The following is an 18,186-nucleotide window of genomic DNA, read 5'->3' as shown; positions in this document are numbered from 1 at the left end:
CATGGAAATCTTGGAGGATCTCCTTATGATCTTGAGGTAAGGAAGTATTTCTTACACAAGATCTAGACAAACCAAAGGTAAAAAACTGATAACATTTAACTACATGGAAATGTCAAATATCTTTGCACCAAAATTCAACATACGCAAAATACAAAGGCAAACAGACTGAAGGAAGATATTTGTAATGCACATAACTGAGAGAGGCTTAGCTTTTGGAATACATAACAGACTTCTAAAAGGTAATGAGAAACACCACCATTGACAACATCCTTCCAATAGAAAAATGGCCACAAGAAACAAACAGATTATTCAAGGAGTTGAAAACTGGCCAAGAACCATGCTTAATCTCACTCATAACCAGAAACAAAGACAAAAACTTCAATGAGTGTCCCTTCGCCCATCACAATGCAAAAATTATACTCTGATGATATCAAGCTTTGTCAAAGATAGGAAACAACAAGAACGATTTTATATATTGGTAGTGGGTGTTAAAATTAGTACAAATGCTTTATAGGACAATTTAGCTATATTTAGTAGTGGATAAGTAAATGTTGATATTCACATATGTTGTATATATGTGTATGACATCATACAAAGGTTAGGCATGAGCGTGTGTGTGTGTGTATGTGTGTGTGTGTGTGTGTGTGTATATATCTCCCCACATATATAGATGAATCTCAAGATTCTAAAGTCAAGAGGAAAAAGCAAATCCCAAGTGAGTGCATATAATATGAAGCTTTAAAACATGCAAAACAAAAGCACAATAAAATAAGAAAAGCATAGAAATCATATCAAATTCAAGATAGTGGTTCTCAGGGGTGGGCCAACAGGAAATTCCAACTGTATGGTTCATGTTTAATTCCTACATTGACTATTGAGTTCACAGGTGTTTGTTATATTACACATACTTTCATATCTGAAATATTTCTTAATATTTTAAAGATTGAGTTAAGTTTTCTACATGGCTAACAGCTTGAGTTTAAAAAAAAGTGTGAAGTTTGGGGATATAGCACTGAAGACTTGATTCATTTTGATCTGCCAACCATTTCTGGGTCTTCAAGAAAATAAAAATGCAAGCAGCTGAAATGCTTTGTCTCCACAAGCTATGGAAAACATGAAGACTGAAAATTGTTTCAATCTTGAGGAGCTGAGAATGTATGTGGTCTTGGAATCTGGGAATGTGTTTGTCTTTGAGGAAGGAAATATCAGAAAAGAATATGACGGAATGGGCGGGGGGTGGGGAGGGCGGCGCTGAGGTTGTGGCTCAGCAGGAGTGCACTAGCCTAGCATGTGCAAGGCCCTGGGTTCGATTCTCAGCACCACATAAAAATAAGTAAACAAAATAAAGGTATTGCGTTCAACTAAAAAATAAATATTAAAAAAGAATATGACAGAATCTTTTTTTTTTAATAATAGAAAACTTTCATTTTCTTACTTGAAGTGTTATGCACCAAGCAGTGGGAAATTAGTATTTTACTTAGTAGATAAATCAAATTCTGCAAAGGCAAGGGACCCAGATTGTCTGTTTGATGAATCTTTGACTTTCTAAATCTACACTGAAATCCTCAGCCAGGAGCTACTTCATCCCATGGATTTAAACCAGTGCTGCTTTAACCCACAGATTGACTGTTGTGACCTTGGATCTTAGGAACCTTCAGAAAGCTCTGCTGCTTTGAGAGGAGGGGATGGGGCATGTTGTTTTGACAGCCATGACATTGGATGAAAATTATTCTAGTGCTCACTCGGTTTGGGAGGCAGTCGTGGGAAGCCTTGGTGCCTCTGACCCTGGAGGGGGTAAGACTTACTCCATTATAGGTGTGGGACAGGAGAAGGTGCTCACAAACAGGGGACAAGAAAGGCCTCTCTCAAGGGCTTACTCTTCCTGCCAGAACAGACTTCATTTCCTCCTTCTTTGTGCGTAAGAGATGAGGTCTAATTTTACCCACGCCACGTTCCCTGTTTACATATTTATGAGTGTCTCCGATGAAGCTCATTTTGAGAGGAGCTGAAGTTGATGTGGCTTGGTGTTAATTCATTCAGTGTGGCATTAGACTTTTACTGACAATAATGATTATCTGAGACAGGCTGAGGTCTCAGCGTACTCTGTCTTAACAGATGGCCCTAAAATCTAAAACATGGGAGGAATTTCAAACCGATCCTTTTGGTTATTGAGCTTCTTCTCCCTGGCCCTTCACTCTCCAGGGAAGAGACGCTGCTTGGTGAATAGTCTCGAATTCCCAGGAAGAATGAGAAGGCAGTTGATAGAACTTCTATAAACCCACCCACTCACCAAACTGCTCTTCAACACATTCCTTTCTTATTTTAAATTAATTTTTAAAAGCATTATATAATTTGATGTCACTTAAGAGAAAAATAAATGCATGAAGAAAGAAAAGAAAAAAACAAAATCATTAACAGAGGAGATTCAAATTTCCATTATACTTTTATGTATTTTCCAAATTTCCTACAATTTTAATGAGATTTTTAAAATAACCTTTTCAACTGTGTGTCCTCATTTGGGCATATTTAAAATTTTGTATTTATTGACATCAGTTTGGTAAAATTCTTTTGCTTTTTTTTATACTCTGAAAATAACTTTGTGAAGCTAAAATTAAACTTTTCCCAGAGAAAATCTTAGAAGTACTAAAGAAGAGACTGGAATGCTGATGATCCATCATTTCTACCTTCATTTTGTGCACTGTGACAACAAGGGCAAGTTCACCAACCAAATCCTATAGTAAGACATCAACAGCACGTGCTGTACCATGAGAGACTTTATGCTCCTCAACCAGATTTTCAACAGGCTACTTGCTCCTTGACAGGTGGCATTTTGAGAACCTCCTTTAAGGAAGTAAAAAAAAAAAAAGCGACAACAGGAAAAAACACCAGTGACAGTTGATGGGTGAGGCCTGGTGAGGTTGAACTCAGTGGGCCACCATGAAGCAACATACCCTTTTAAATAGCAAAATAACTCAATATATACTTCTACCAGGAATTGGTTTATTTATTTACTTATTTTTGGTACTGAGATTTAATCCAAGGGACACTTTACCACTGAGCCATATCCCCAGCCCAGCCCTTTTTATTTTTTATTTTGAGACAGGGTCTCACTAAGTTGAGAAGGCTGGTCTCAAACTTGTGATCCTCTTGCCTCAGCCTCCTGACTTGCTGAGATTACAGGTGTGCATCACCAAGCCTGGTCAGAAATAGTTTTAATTGCTATGTATTTATCTGAGGAACTCTAAGTTAATTTTTCAATGTTCTGCATTTTCTTAAGCATTTTAGGGTAAAGTTGGTGTTTTGATTCTTTTGTTAAAAAACATAGACATTGACAGAGTTAAGTAAGTGTTCATTGAGACTGCTTGGAGTCAGGCTGAGCTGAGTAAGGGAGAAGCCCCCAGACCTTGACATTAGAACAGTCTCTACCAGGAATAAAGCATCTCACACTCTTGACTGTTCCAAGAGGACAGTGCACTCTCCTTTGACATCAGTCACTAAATGGTGTTTCTCATTTGCAGTATGGACATTCCTCAGAAAATTGGGAATGGGACCACCATTTGACCCAGCTATCCTACTCCTTGGTTTATACCCAAAGGACTTAAAATCAGCATATTATAGTGACACAGCCATATCAATGTTTATAGCTCAATTCACAATAACTAGACTACGAAACTAACCTAGGTATCCCTCAATAAATGAATGGATAAAGAAAATGTGGTACTCAATGGAATATTACTCAGCTTTAAAGAAGAATAAAATTACGGAATTTGCCAATAAATGGTTGGATTTGGAGAATATCATGCTAAGTGAAATAAGCCAATCCCACAAAACCAAAGGCCGAATGTTTTCTCTAATATGCAAATGCTAATTCACAATAAGGCGGCGGGTGGGCACTAGGGAAGAACAGCGTTACCTTAGATTAGGTAAGTTGATGAGAGGGGAGAGGAGGAGATATGGGGATAGGAAAGATAGTAGAATGAAACAGACATTATTTCTGTATGTATATATATGACTGCATGACCAATATGATTTTGCAACATGTACATTCAGTAAAATGAGAAATTATATCCCATCTATGTATGATATATCAATTGCATAAATGCATTCTATTGCCATGTATAACTAATTAGAACAAATAATTTTTTTTAAAAGAGTCAACTGAAATCCCAATATCCAGAAAAATTTTAAGGAGTCCTTATCTTGCTGTTCTTCCGACTTTATACAGAGGGGCTGTGAGCAAGTAGTCCCTTGTGTTTCTATTATTCCTTAAATGCCAAACAGGGAGCTTTTCCCTCCCTTGTGGAAGACAACAGGGGATGTCAGCTCTCGCACTAGCCAGCCAGCTGTCCCCACAAGGGGCTGCATTGGTCTTGCCCACCTTTGTGTTCCAGGGCCTGGCACAGTCTCTGGAACACAAGTAGTTGCAATATTTACTAAATGAACCAATATTAAATAAGTAAATAAGCAAATAAACTGAGGGAATTTTTATATGGATCTTTGAGATGTGATTGGAGCCTTGGGCTGCAGTGATTCATCAGCCACTGAACCCTCTGGTGAGGAAGCTCCATAGTGTGTGCAGGGTTGAAAACCTTAAAAATTATACTCTAGGTAAAGTCAGTAGTAGGAAGAGTGCTGTCACTATTTGCTGCTTTCTCTTAGGAGTCATTGATAAAGCTCCAGTCTTTAAGAGATGATCTTAAGCATTTGATGCAAATTTGAAAAATTATTTTTGACATGACTCTGAGATTTGAAAGCTAGGTTTCCAAGGAGTCCAGGAGCCCAGGAAACTGGGATACAGCCATCAGTCTCCTGTCTTCCTAGTTGTGGCCTACCTCTGTGCTTCTAACACCCTTCCCAGTGTAGACAGAGGGTGGCTCAGAGGCAGCTATGGCACAGAGGTTAGCTGACCTATTACACTCTGGATTAAAAGAATAAAACCCAATAGTTAAATACCCAAACTCACAAGGTAGTATATTTTCTGTTTTGGGGGGACCTCTGTCAATGGACTGCCATGACTTTGGCTGTCTTCACAGCAGGACTGCTGCAGAAGTGGATTTCCTTTCTCCCTCACCCTCTAGTCCAAGGTCCCAGAGTCACATCATGATTTCTATTAGGAAATTTCAGATAAAGAAAGTGCTGATGAAACATATCCTGTTTATTAACAGAGGCAGTACAGCAAGAGCTACAACTAAAGAGTCATCTAAGTTACAAGGCTACGTGACTCCACAATAGAAAATCGTGAAAGACATATTTTTTAAATTTCTGGTGAGGGTCCAAGCCAAGTTTGTCACACTCTAACTTGTATTTTCTTTGCGTGGAAAAATAAAAGAGCCAGAGTGGTGTGTGGACTACTCTAATGCTGAGGATCTGAAATCACTACTCTTTTTTTAAACATTCTGTTTTCATGTCAATTTCATGTCAAAGAAGACGACTTCAGAAACCATCAGTGCTAAGCCACTACCATTAGTGTGAAATATTAAAGGCTTTAAGAAATACAAACAGGCTTTCATTTACAAATCATTGCAAGGCAGGCTAAAGCCATGGACTTGGGGGTATGGACAGGGTCAAGCAGAGGCAGTGCTCCACTATGGAGAAAGTCAGAGGTGGAAGCATCTTCCCAAGCCAGTCAGAAGCCAGCCGTGTCCTCACAGCACATGTGTCCTCCATGGCACTCCTGTCTGCAGTTGTTGCTTTCTGAGCACCTGCAATATGCCTACCCTGTACCCACCTTAGGATGTGGCAGGGACTGGGCAGATGTGTGTCTTGCACTAAAGTTTCTAGTGTAATGGGAGAGAAAGACATTTAAAAATACACAAATATGACATCTTAATTTGTGATAAGAACTACAAGAGGAAAAGAAGAAGAGGAGGAGGAGGAATGACATGCCAAGGGAAAGAGAAAACAGGGTGTGTGAGTGGGTGGAAGAGGGCGCTTGGGTCAGGAGGGATTCTGTGAGGAGGTGGCATTCGAGTTGAGAATGGCAGGATGGTGAGTCAGCCAGGTGAAGACCACAGGGAGGGAGGAGGTAGTGGTGATGCGGATCCCAGGAAGAAGGAAATCCAAATATCTGGGGAAACACTTTGTGTGTCTGTCTCACAAACACATGCCAACCCCACAGCTTTGGAAGGTCACTAACCCAAGATCCGAGGTCTGATACATTGATGGGTAGGGAGTCTCCCGGAAGAAAAATAGGTAAGGTGGGAGGAGGGACCCTCGGCTGTAAAGAGAAGTAGGAGAGAGGGGCCTAGGCTCAACCACATAGTGGCTCTGTGTGGACCCTCTGGGAAAACTCACTGAGTATCTCCTGGGTGCCATGCCAAGGTGGACACCATCCTTGCCATCTCCTCTCTCCTCACCTCCAGGTTACCAAGCTGTGAGTCTATGTTCTTATCATCATACCTTGACTCCCTCCATGACTTTGTTATATCCCCTGGCCACTGTCTTGAAGCAAGCTAGCTAGCATCATCTTTCTCCAGAACACCTGCAGCAAATATTTGGGGAAAAGGGGCACCAGGAAGACGTGCTATGGAGGTGGATCTTGCTGTGTACCATGTATAAAGAAGGGCTTCGTTTGGAAAGTGGAGAGCCAACTTGCTGTTTGAAGGTTGGACTGGCCTGTTTGAGCAGCCAAGGCAGGGAGGAGATGTTCCTAAAACTGAGTCCTTTGAGCTGCCTTTTCTTGGCACATTTCCCTGATGACATGGAGCTCATCAATCTCAGTTGATCCTTCTGGAATTCATGCCCTCTGTACCAGCCACTCCTGACCAACATTCTTTCGACTTGTTTAAGGTTACCCTCAATTTATGCAGGAGGAGGTCTGGTTGCCTGGCCATCACCCATAAATTCCTGTTCTCCAGTCATTTAGTGAGACTCTGATGAGTTGCCAGGTAGCCTCTGGCCAGGACAGTTTGCCCAGGCTCACAGTGCTGTGTCCCTCCAGACCCATGAAGCCAACTGTGGAACTTTGAAGGTACTGTGTACTTGCTAAGCCACAGTAAGAGTCCTGACATTTGAGGAGCAAATGTAGCTATATCCATGGGTAGTCCTTGTTCACGCCTCATCTGGGCTTTCTAATGGACAGCAAAAGCAGGGGGGCACTGTGTCTTGGCTACCAGGGTCCTGACCTCAGGAGAGCTCCACCTTCCTGCAGCAAATGACACCAGAGTGACCAGTGGCCAGGGGACGTGGAATGCTCATTTCCAATCAAGCTACAGCAGAAAAGGGAGGCTGCACATTTTCCCTTCAGAACGTTGAGAAGGAATGACCTTGACCCCCTTTAACTATCAGCTCTCATTTTCATATAGCTGATTTACAAACATCTTCAAGACTTTAAGTGCATTTCTCAGCCCAAGAACAGGATTTTGTTTATATGAAATCGACATCATCATGCTTCCCCTCTAAACACAATGGACTGCTGCACCCATCAATGAATCAGTCAAAGACAATTAAAAGAATCAGCTTCAGATTCTGCAATTTGTATTTGGGGTAAAAATGGGAGTTCATAACCCACTTGAGTCAAATGTATGAAAGATGATATGTCAAGAGCTTTGTAAAATTTTGAACAACCAATTAAAAAAAAAAAAAGAATCAGCTTCAGGGACAAACAAGATTCTACACATGAAAGTGAGGTGGCTGGCCTGGTGGCTCTTGGCTTCAGAATTTTTGGTATCTCCAGGGCCACAAGGAAAACACCAAATGTGCAAAAGGCAAAGTAAAATGAAGTGGATCACTGAGGGAACCACAGACTATGAACTGTATATAAAATATGGCTGTCTCTAAGATGGCTCTGTATTAGCCAGTTGGAGGAATGACTGGACACAGTAAGGAGCAGATGATTTGTTCTTCAGTCTTGACTTAGGATCACAGAAGGCCAGTCTGGCATTGGCTTTCTTGCCTACAATCTATGAATAAAAATCATGTTCCAGCTCCTTTCTTCAAAAGATTCATTATAGCAGGATTTGAGATTTTTAGAGAAACAGGTCACATTTTTTATGACTCTTTTATGGACATGTATAATGCTGACCTTGTAAAGTACCAAGGCAATGGACCAAACCCTGCCCATGACAGTACCTGCTATGGAGGGAAGATTAAAGCTGGACCCCAACCTGACTTCACACTGTACTCAGGCCCAGTAAATTCCCAAGATGTTACTGACCTAGGAAACAGTCTTAAGAAATTCTGTTTGCAGCCTTTCACCTGGATGAAAATGATTTGGGATGCCCATCCTAGAATCAAACCAGGTTTCTATGTGAACTTTTGCTGTGGAAATTTCCATCTGGAGCCAACAGAGTTCTCCAATTTTCCCCTGCAGGCAGATGCCTTAAAAGACAGATCAATAATATGGTTTCCTTTTCAGTAATTTAATCATGCTGTCTGCTTTGTTTCTGGAGCCTTCCTGTTTTCCATGCCTGCAGGGTTCTGCCTGGACCTCTCAGCACGGGAGGGTACATCTGGAAATGCCCTATTCAGTAGATTCCTGCTACTAAGTTGAAAACTCTGGCCATGCATCTGTTGTGATATAAACAAGAGAAACACTCTGGTCACTTTAGAAAGCTGCTAGTTCACAGAGCCCAGTGATAAACATGACATTTGAGAAACTCCAGTGAGCTACAGATGTCAAAGGCATGTTTAAAGTCCCTGTCTGTGCCCTGGTGTTCACGGAGCAGCCAGCCCTGTCCTCAGATGGGTGCATGTGGAGAAGTGGAAATGAGAACTGCATGTACCACAGTGTGACAACCTTCGTGCATACAAGTTCCAACGCTTTCTCTCTAATTCTGGCAGAGGGCCAGCAAGCTTTAAGCTGTCAGAGTCACTGTTTTCAGGACTGATGGTTAACGAGGTCAAATGAAAGGAAAAAAGAGGTTGCCAACTTCCACTGCAGGTTTTAGAGATGAAGCAACCTGAGAGTTTCTTGAAGCTGAGCTGATTTTCAGCTCAGTGAGTGACAGTGTGGCCCAAAGCAAGGATTCTCAGTCTCTTTCTCCCCAGGAAGCTGACAAACTTGCAGATTTCCACAGAGATTGATTCACAAGGTGACCCTGATGCAGAAACTTTAAGACTTTAAGGTTTTGCTTAAGAGTAAACTGGGACATTAACTTTTTGGAGGCTCAGTCCCTTCCTCTGTAAAACTGTGCTGCTGGGAATAATGGAAGAGCTACCCCAGAGAGCATTGTGCAAGGTACCAGCCCAGACCCACTGGCGTGAAGGCCTGTGTAGCCCTGCTTAGGTTTCTGTGCACATCTGTGTTACAGCCTCAGAGATCTGTCCTCATGCCTTTCCCTGTCACCACCCCAACCCCCAACTGCTTTTAGTTTCTTAAACATATTTTGCTCTCTTTGTCCTGAAGCCTCCTTCTTCTATTCCATTTCCCAGCCAGAGAACAACTACTCATTTTCCTTGTCTCAACTCTTTTCCACGATTATTGGTCTGGATGCTTTCCCTAAAACCCTTCTCTCCTGTAGATCCCAAGATGGACTTGTAGCATGGAACTTTGCATAAAATATACTTGGGAGTTTATAGTCTATAACTCCCTCTCTGGTCTGGGACATTCTTAAGGGAAGGGACTGCTTCCTCCTATTTTATTCTTTGCATAGCCCCCTTTCCCAATATGGACGGGCTCTAGTGACCCTGTCCCAGGTTTTCTTACTATGTATTTCTTGAGCCACCTCCTCCCAGGTCACCAGCTACCTTGGAAACACCCTGTTCTCAAAGTCTACCATTCTGCTTGGCCTTGCTGACTGATCTAGGGTGGGCACTGGATTCAAGCCATGCCCCACAGTCTTCCCTCAAGTTTTTCAAGCTGAGGCAAAGAAAAGGCACAGGGATAAAGATATGACTCAGGAGTGTTGGAAGCCATGATCTCCTTCTTGGGGGGAGACAGTGTTGTAAGGGATGAGGAGGAGGAGGATGTGCAGAGCGAGGCAGGGAGAGAGCCCTCCTGGCAGTAGAGTCTGGCCCTGCAGTTCCTCCCAGGGTTCAGTTGCAGGCCTACCTGCTGCTCATCTGGCTAGTCCACCCTTCTCTGGAAATCAATAGAGTCAACAGATGCCCCTTCATACCTGACTTGGTCCCTTACTCTGGCCCCTGCCCTGGGTCTGGCTTGCTCAGCAATTGGTCCATAGAGGGTACTCAATAACTATTTGTTGACAAATTGATAGCAGATGTGTGTCATCTCATTACAAATTGGCACCACACATGTTACCAATCCTGATATCTTTTGTAGCAGAGTCAGAAAAATTATAAGAGAAAATGACAACTTGTAGAACAACTCACTCAGAACAAAAGTGAATTTTTTAGGTTTATCCAGGGTTACTGAGAGATTACGGGTTTCACTATTATAAAACTAATTAGTATAATGAAAACATAACAAAACTTAAGAGATACACTGGACAAGAAAAAATTCATAGCTACAAACACTTAGATCAATAAAAGTGAAAACAATTAAATTCTCAATTCATAAGATAGGGAAAAAACTTCAACATAGTGAAAGAAAACAAGGCACAAGAATAGACATAATGAAGATAAAATCATAAATTAATGAAATAGAGAACCAGAAGACAATAGATCTGTGGAGTTAAAATCCTTGTACTTTGGGAAAATTAAGAGAGAAAACACTAATTAATTCAGTCAAGGAAAGAGGAGAAAAAAATATATAAAACCAAGAAATAATGTTGGGGAAATAGCTATTAAAAAGTGAAAACTGTAAAAATTCATGAGATTACTCTGCAAATTTTATGCAAATAAATCTTAAAGTATAAGTGAAATGGATAATTACCCAGAAAAATACAATTTTCCAAAATGACTTCTTTAAGAGAGAGAAAGCTTCAACAGAACACTTTTTTTTTTTCAAAAGTGGGAGAAATTTTAAAGGAATTATCCCCCAACTACAGCACCAGGCTTAAAGAATTTCACAGGAGGTCTAAACCTTCAAACACCAGCTGGTTTCAATGCTGCACAAATTCTTTCAGTGCATGAAAAATAAAGGTAACTTCCAAATTATTTTTCTGAAGTAAATGTAACACTGTTCCTTAAACAAATACACATACAAATATTAGTGCAAAAATCATAAAATCAGTGAACAGAAACAATATCTGCTATGGTTTGAATGTGTTCCCTAAAAAGCATGTATTGGAAACTTCCAATGCAATGGTGCTGGGAAGTGGGATCTAATGGGAGGTATTAAGCCATGGGGGCTGCCCCCTTGTGAATGGATTTATGCTGTTGCCTTGGGTTCATTATTACAGGAACGGGCCCATTGTAAAAGGCTGAGTTCTGCTATGGCACACCCTGTAATTCCAGTTACACAGGAGGCTAAGGCAGGAGAATCTTTCAATCTAGGCCACTCTAGGCAAGTTAAGGAGACCCTGCCTCAAAATTAATTAGTTAATTAATTAATTAGGACTAGGAATGTTACTCAGAGGTAGACTACCCCTGGGTTCAATCCCCACAGTATTACCAAAAAAAAAAAAAAAAGACGGAGTTCAACCCCCCTTTCTCTTACTTCCTTTTCCCTCTGCCTTCTGTCATGAAATTATACAACAAGAAGACACTCAACAGATGCCATCCATCTTGGACTTCTCAGCCTCCAAAACTGTGAGAAATAAATTTTTATTCTTTATTCATTAGTCTCTGGTATTCTGTCACAGCAGAATAAAATGGACTCAGACAACATTGTGTTAGGAAAATAATTAAACCTAAGGGATATTTATTCCATGAATGCAAGGTTGATTCGATAGTATAGTAAAACACACCATTTCAGTGATTTATGAAGAATAATTTCATAACCTCCATTGATGATAAAAAGCTTTTGATAAAATTCAAAATTTATTTTTAACCTAAAGAACACTCATGAAACTAGAAATTGATGGATACTTCCTTAATATGATAAAATATATAAACCCTAGTTCATACATTAAGTGAAGAATCACTATTGGCATTTCCACTAAGATCAGGAACAAGGCAAAAATGCCCATTATTTCCACTACTATTTATTATTGCCTTGGAGTCATGAGCCAATGCAATTAGACAAGAGAAATCAATTTGAGGCACAGAATTTGAAAACACAAAGTAAAACTATGCCTATCTTTGGATAATGCAATAGTATACCTCAATCTGAATCAATCCTCAATTTAACTCAAGCAATAAAAGAATTAAGGTAGAGAAGCCTATGGTCTTCATAATCACAACATAAATTAAAAGACAATAGTGAGGGGCTGGCTGGGGTTGTGGCTCAGTGGCAGATCACTTGCCTAGCATGTGTGAGGCCCTGGCTTTGATCCTCAACACCAGATATAAATAAGTAAAAAATTAAGGTACATCAACAAGTAAAAAGATAATAGTGAATAAATTACCGCTTACAATAGTAATAATGAAAACACTTTAGGAAGAAATCTAGTAAGAAATGTGCAGAACCTATAGGAGAAACACTTTCAAATGTACCTGAAAGATATAAAAGTTGACATGAACAAATGGAAAGATACCCCTTCTTCTTGGGTTGATGACTCAACATAATAAGGATGTAAGTTCTCCCAAAATTCATTTATATATAATTTAATAAAAAATACCAGCAAACTCTTTATGAGGCTAAATAATTGATATAAAAATCATGTAGAAAAATAAATATGCAGATATCTAGAAACACTAATATTTTAGGAAAAAAGAGCCACAAGGACTGTCCAGTTCTATTTTGCATTAAATCATGATATAAAATCTCTATTGCTAAAAATGTGAGATATTGGCACATGAATAAACAGAGATTAGTTGACTAGAATGGAAATCAAGAAATAGACTTAAGTATATTTGAAAATTTAGTATATGATGAAGGTGTTATCTTAAATCCCTGGAGCACAGGTGGGCTCTTTAATAAATGAAATGATGCTAGACAAGGAGGAGCTATCTGGAAAAATGACAACATTAGATACATACCTCACACTATCCACAGAAATAAATTCCAAATTGAAAATAAAAGGAGAAGAATAGGAGAAAAATATAAGAATTCCTCTATTAACTGTGCATATAGAAAGAATACAATAAAAACAAAGGCTTGATAAATTATACCCTATAAAATATTTGCAGGGTCAAAAATAATTGAAGGGGCTGGGGATGTGGCTCAAGCGGTAGTGTTCTCGCCTGCCATGCGTGCGGCCCGGGTTCGATCCTCAGCACCACATACAAACAAAGATGTTGTGTCCACCGAAAACTAAAAAAAATAAATAAATATTAAAAAAATTCTCTCAGTCTCTCTCTCTCTCTTTAAAAAAACAATAATTGAAAATTCATTTTTAAAATGTATATGTCTAGGGCTGGGGTTGTGGCTCAGCAGTAGAGCACTCGCCTAGCATGTGCGAGGCCCTGGGTTCGATCCTCTGAATCACATAAAAATAAATAAATAAAATAAAGGTATTGTGTCCATCTACAACTAAAAAATAAATTTAAAAAAATGTATGGGCTGGGGATGTGGCTCAAGCGGTAGCGCGCTTGCCTGGCATGCACGAGGCGCTGGGTTCGATCCTCAACACCACATAAAAATAAAATAAAGATGTTGTGTCCACCTAAAACTAAAAAATAAATATTTAAAAAAATTTTTAAAAAATGTATATGTCTAAGAGGAAATCTTTTACCTTAAGTGTTATTTTAGATCTACTGCAAAAGAGATCACATCTTACCTAAATCAGCCACTTACATAGTTTTTACTCCATAGTAGCATGGTGGAGGGAAGGAACTTGACAGTGGAGAGGGAGAGAGAGCCTCACTGGGGTTAATATTGGCTTCCACTTTACCTTCTTCAGTTTCTTGTGAGCTCCGCTGTAGTTCCCCTGCACCAGGTCCTCCCCACCCAGGAGCCGGTATGTCTCTGCCACCTCTGGGCTGAAATCGCCAAATGCTCCCACTTTGGCTTCCAGGGACTCTCTCAGGATCAAGGTTGCTCGCTGAGAAAGAGACAAAAATCTGTCTGGTTAAAAAGTTCAAAGGCTTATTAAAATCAGTGGTTTCTAAAGATAATTATGTAACTGTTATGGTTTGGCTCTGAAATGCCCCCTAAAAGCTCATGTGTTGAAGACTTGGCCAAGGTTCAGATGTAGGTTTTGGGGAAGTGAGTGGCTCATGCAGGCTCTAACCTTTTCATTGCATTAATCGACTTGATGGATTAATAATTTGAATGGACCACTGGAAGGAGCGGGAAACTATAAACAGGTGGGGCATGGTTGAAGGAAGTAGGTTTCTAGGGGACAATATCTTGTCCCTGGCTCTTTGCTCACTGTCTCTCTACTTCCTGGCTGCCAGGAGCTGACAGCTTTTCTCCGCCATGTCCTTCCGTCATAATGTTCTGACTTACCTGGAGCCAACCAACCACACAGACTGAAACCTCTGAGCCAATGTGCCAAAATCAACTCTTCCTCCTTTAAGAGGTTTATGTCAGGTATTTTGTTCACAGTCATGAAAAACTTACGAATACACATAACTGACTACAATTTCATTTTTTAGAGAATGGGTTTGGAGGTCTTATGAACTGGGGTTATTCTTCTCTGGTTAAATAGGATACAGAAAATAACATATTTTGGGGGGAGAAGATTAAAGTGTGAAAAAAGAATGCATCAAGGCCACTTCCAGGAGGGAATTCACTTCAGCTATTACTGAAATTCATTTTGGTTGGGTGGTAAGAACAAAAGCTAACCAGTATGAGTGGAGTCCTTAGGTGTCACAAACTGCACTGCACAATTTGTATGATCTCATTTATTTATTTATTTATTTATGTGGTGCTGAGGATGGAACCCAGGGCCTCACATGTGCTAGGCAAGTGCTCTCCCACTAAGCTAAGGCCCAGCCCATAAATTCTGTCATTTATATAGATACAATTTTAATCCTCATTTGACAAAAGGGAAACTGAGGCATGGGGCAGCAGAAATTTGCTCAAGAGTCAGCTCATCAATGGTGGAGCTAGGCTCTGCATCCGGCCAGTAATTTTAATACCTTTAAGATCCACATTCTTCTTCCTCTATGCACACTGATGTTCTTATAAGAGAGAACTAAAACAGAACATCCAGATCATGCTCTGGGTTTTCTATTCTCAGGAAAAAAATAGTTTGGGAAACCAAAAGTAAACATTCCAACATGATGTGACATTTTGTTTGGTTGATTCAACTTATTTATATCAACTTGGAATAAAAAAAAAGTGCATTGGTCAGAAAACAATATTTCCTGACAATTTCTTCAGATACCAGGACTAAAACCCTGTTTAGGCATGCTGGTCTCCCATACTTCTTCCTGAAATTCTTCCACAATCTTCCACATGACAGCACAGTTACAGTTCTAGGGCACAAATGCTGAATCCAACAGCCAAATAAAGCAGGGACTTGTGAAAGGGCTTTCTATAACACAGCCCCATAAGTGTCCTGATGGTGTCCCTCAGACAGATGGGGTGAAAGGCTTCCATCCTTTTGTTGGCAAAAATATGAGTTAGGGGCTGGGCTGGAATAGCAATGGTGGGGACACCACATTAAAGGTGCTAATGAGGCAGAAATCAATTTCTTAGGAAGAAAGAGAAATTGCTATAGGAGCAGAGTGATTGACTTGCTATGTGTGGCCCACTGAAGAACATGAAGGACTACGATTTTAATCCAGACCTACTTGAGGGTAAGGCCCATCACATGCCCTCCTAACATCTGTGAGCACGAACATAGACTGATGGGAGTGTTTGGTTTGGTGGCTTTATTATGGGAATTGAATTCTGTCAGTCTTTGGGGAGCCATGGATGGAAAGAAGAGCTGAGACTCCTTTTCCTAAATGAAGCTTTCAATGCTGTTTACAGCCTGACTGGGGAGACTGGAGATGGATGATCATGAAGTTAAATGGCAAGTTAAGATGACAGTGGAAATGATGCCACTGGTTTAGAGGAAGCAGGTGTCAGACTCTAATAGTTAGGAAAAGCTTAAGAGACAGGAGTGAAGAACAATTAGGGCTTAGGTGAGAAAAGTCCCCCAAACTGGAGAAGCACAGGACCTATTTAAGGTGAGTGAGTAAGTTCATTTGACTGCAGCAAAGTATGAAGTGGAGAAGAGAGAGATGGATCTGGTGGATGATCTGCTTTATGCCAGGCTCCGGAATTTGGATTTTCTTACAGGAAATAAGAAGTCAGAGAAAGTTCTTGAGCAGGAGAGTGGCACCACTAGAGGTGGCACCACCTCCCTCCCCCTATATCTTATCCTGCAGCAGAGGGACCTTCCTTTACATTTTATTGTGAAAGATATTTCCTCCCAAAGATCATTTTCCTGTTAATGCAAGTTTCTGACTCATGTGTAGACTGTGAGCACATCTGGGAACATCAATGTGACTCCCCTTGCTTGTCTCTGTGACCGTCCTTGGGCCCAGCCCTTTTTTGGCGAACTCCTGCTAAGCCCCACAGGGAGAAGTTTGTGACCAAAGGGTGAGAACAGCATGAGGCTGCCACGTTCAGCTAGGCAGCCTGCACCATGCACAAGGGCACCTGACAGGAGAAGAGACAGGGATGGAACCAGCCCATGTTGCATTCTCTGGGCACTGTGCTCTGGCATGGGCTGTATCCACCTGAGCGAGGGACAGCTTTTCTATTCTTACAAGGGGCACTGGAAAGACTATCAGTGATCCTAGAATGAAAACAGTGTTTGCTAAAATCTTCAATGGCAGCCTGAGAGAGCAAGGAGCATCTTTAAATCAACACCACTGATTTGGGTGACCTGGGCAAGCAAGGACAGAGAGGCATAGCATCAGTGACATTGGGCATCGGTGCCTCAGCAGCAGACACCATGGCAGGAAGGCAGATGGGAATAGGAATGGAGCACATGCCTGTGGCCATCAGAGAAGTCAGCTGGCCTGCAGCCAAGTAGCCGTCCACCCATCTGCTCATCATTCCTCATCATAAACAAGAAGGTCCCTGTTCTCATGGAACTCAGTCTAGTCACACAAGAGATTTTGAACATCTACATAATCTTCTACGTATGAATACTTTTCTACATCATACTGGATTCTGTAAGGAAGAGTCAAGGAGAAAGTCAAATGCAGATGGGAGAGGAAGCAGGGAAGCTGGTAAGAATTGAAGGATGCATTGGCATTAGCCTGGAATGAATGGAGAAGGGCTTCCCGGAGAAGAAGGAAGAAGAAGACACAGCCCAGAAATGGGAATTAGAAAAGGCCAGTGTGACAGGAACACAGATTCGGGAGCAGGGGCAAAATGAAATCAGAAATGTCAGCACAGTCTATATCACAGAAGGGATTGTGGGGCATAGAGGGATTCTGGTTTGTCCCAAAGGCACTGAGGGGACATTGGAATATTTTACAAACGAATGTTCACTAATCGGATTTGCTTTTTGAAAGGTCACCAGGGCTTCCTTGGGCTGAAGGGGTTAGGAAGAGGCAAACATAGAAGCAGCTGGAAGACAGGAGCTTGCTAGAGTACTCCAGGCAAGAGAGGATGCCTGATGGAGGAAAAGGGAAAACAATGGGTGGACTCAAGATATATTTTGGAGGGAAAAATGGCTGTGGAGTTGGGTTGGGCAAGGCATGAGGGGCAGACTTACCCTGGTTCCTCTTACCTGAGCTCCTCATAAAATGTTTAGAGGTAGAACTGGGATGTCTAGGGGTGGGAATCTGAGGCCGCTGGAAGCCTTTCTCTCCTTGTTTGGGTGATCCAGAAAAACAGTGAAACTCCACTTGTTATGGTGGCTGTGGCCTTACTTCGGCCTGAGAAATATGGTGCATCTATATTAAAAGCCCGTGCTCCTTAACTGATAGAGAATTGAGGATAAAGGAAGAGCTGTTGGGGAAGAGGTCTACAGATGGCAAGGATAACAAAGTTTTCACCTCCAAGATTTGCCATGACAGGTTGGAAAAGATATTGAGCTATATACTATGGCTTCCATTAGCTTTAGGTTTCACAGGAAATAAGTTCCCAAGGGTTTAGTTGCCAATGAATAAAACTCTGGGTCTTCTTTCAGTTTTATAGTCCATGTCAAGCGCACCTGGGTGGATCCATGGTAAAGGAGAGTGAGCTGAAACTTCTGCACTGTGTAGCTTTCACTAGATATGCAATTTCCATTCATTATCCAAAATGAGGAGAGAAGAATAGACACACTAGCTGTCACCCTCCATCCCAACCAGAACTGAAGGCTGCAGTAAGCAGGGTTTTGTCAAGCAAGTTCTCAAGGTTTCTAA

The 18,186-nt window shown here is 41.0% G+C and overlaps 1 protein-coding gene across 3 annotated transcripts in view; it reads right to left on the bottom strand.

Moving 5' to 3' along the window:
- Positions 1 to 18,186, bottom strand: part of Ttc23 (tetratricopeptide repeat domain 23) — a 93,713-nt gene that overhangs the window by 2,587 nt on the left and 72,940 nt on the right. For 2 of the 3 annotated variants that reach the window (XM_046436227.2, XM_046436235.2), the window contains exon 9: positions 13,779 to 13,928. In XM_046436227.2, the coding sequence (XP_046292183.1) occupies positions 13,779 to 13,928 (150 nt within the window). Of the gene's footprint in view, positions 1 to 13,054; positions 13,199 to 13,778; positions 13,929 to 18,186 lie in introns of those variants that run through there. The other variant, XM_058576868.1, reaches the window with a different exon arrangement.

This window comes from Marmota monax, unplaced genomic scaffold, assembly GCF_021218885.2.
Source record: "Marmota monax isolate L192 unplaced genomic scaffold, Marmota_monax_Labrador192_F-V1.1 WCK01_AAM20220418_F8-fsc00005, whole genome shotgun sequence".
NCBI lineage: Eukaryota > Metazoa > Chordata > Mammalia > Rodentia > Sciuridae > Marmota > Marmota monax.
Note: the sequence above shows the minus strand (reverse complement) of the source record. Positions and strands in the feature narration are given on the sequence as shown.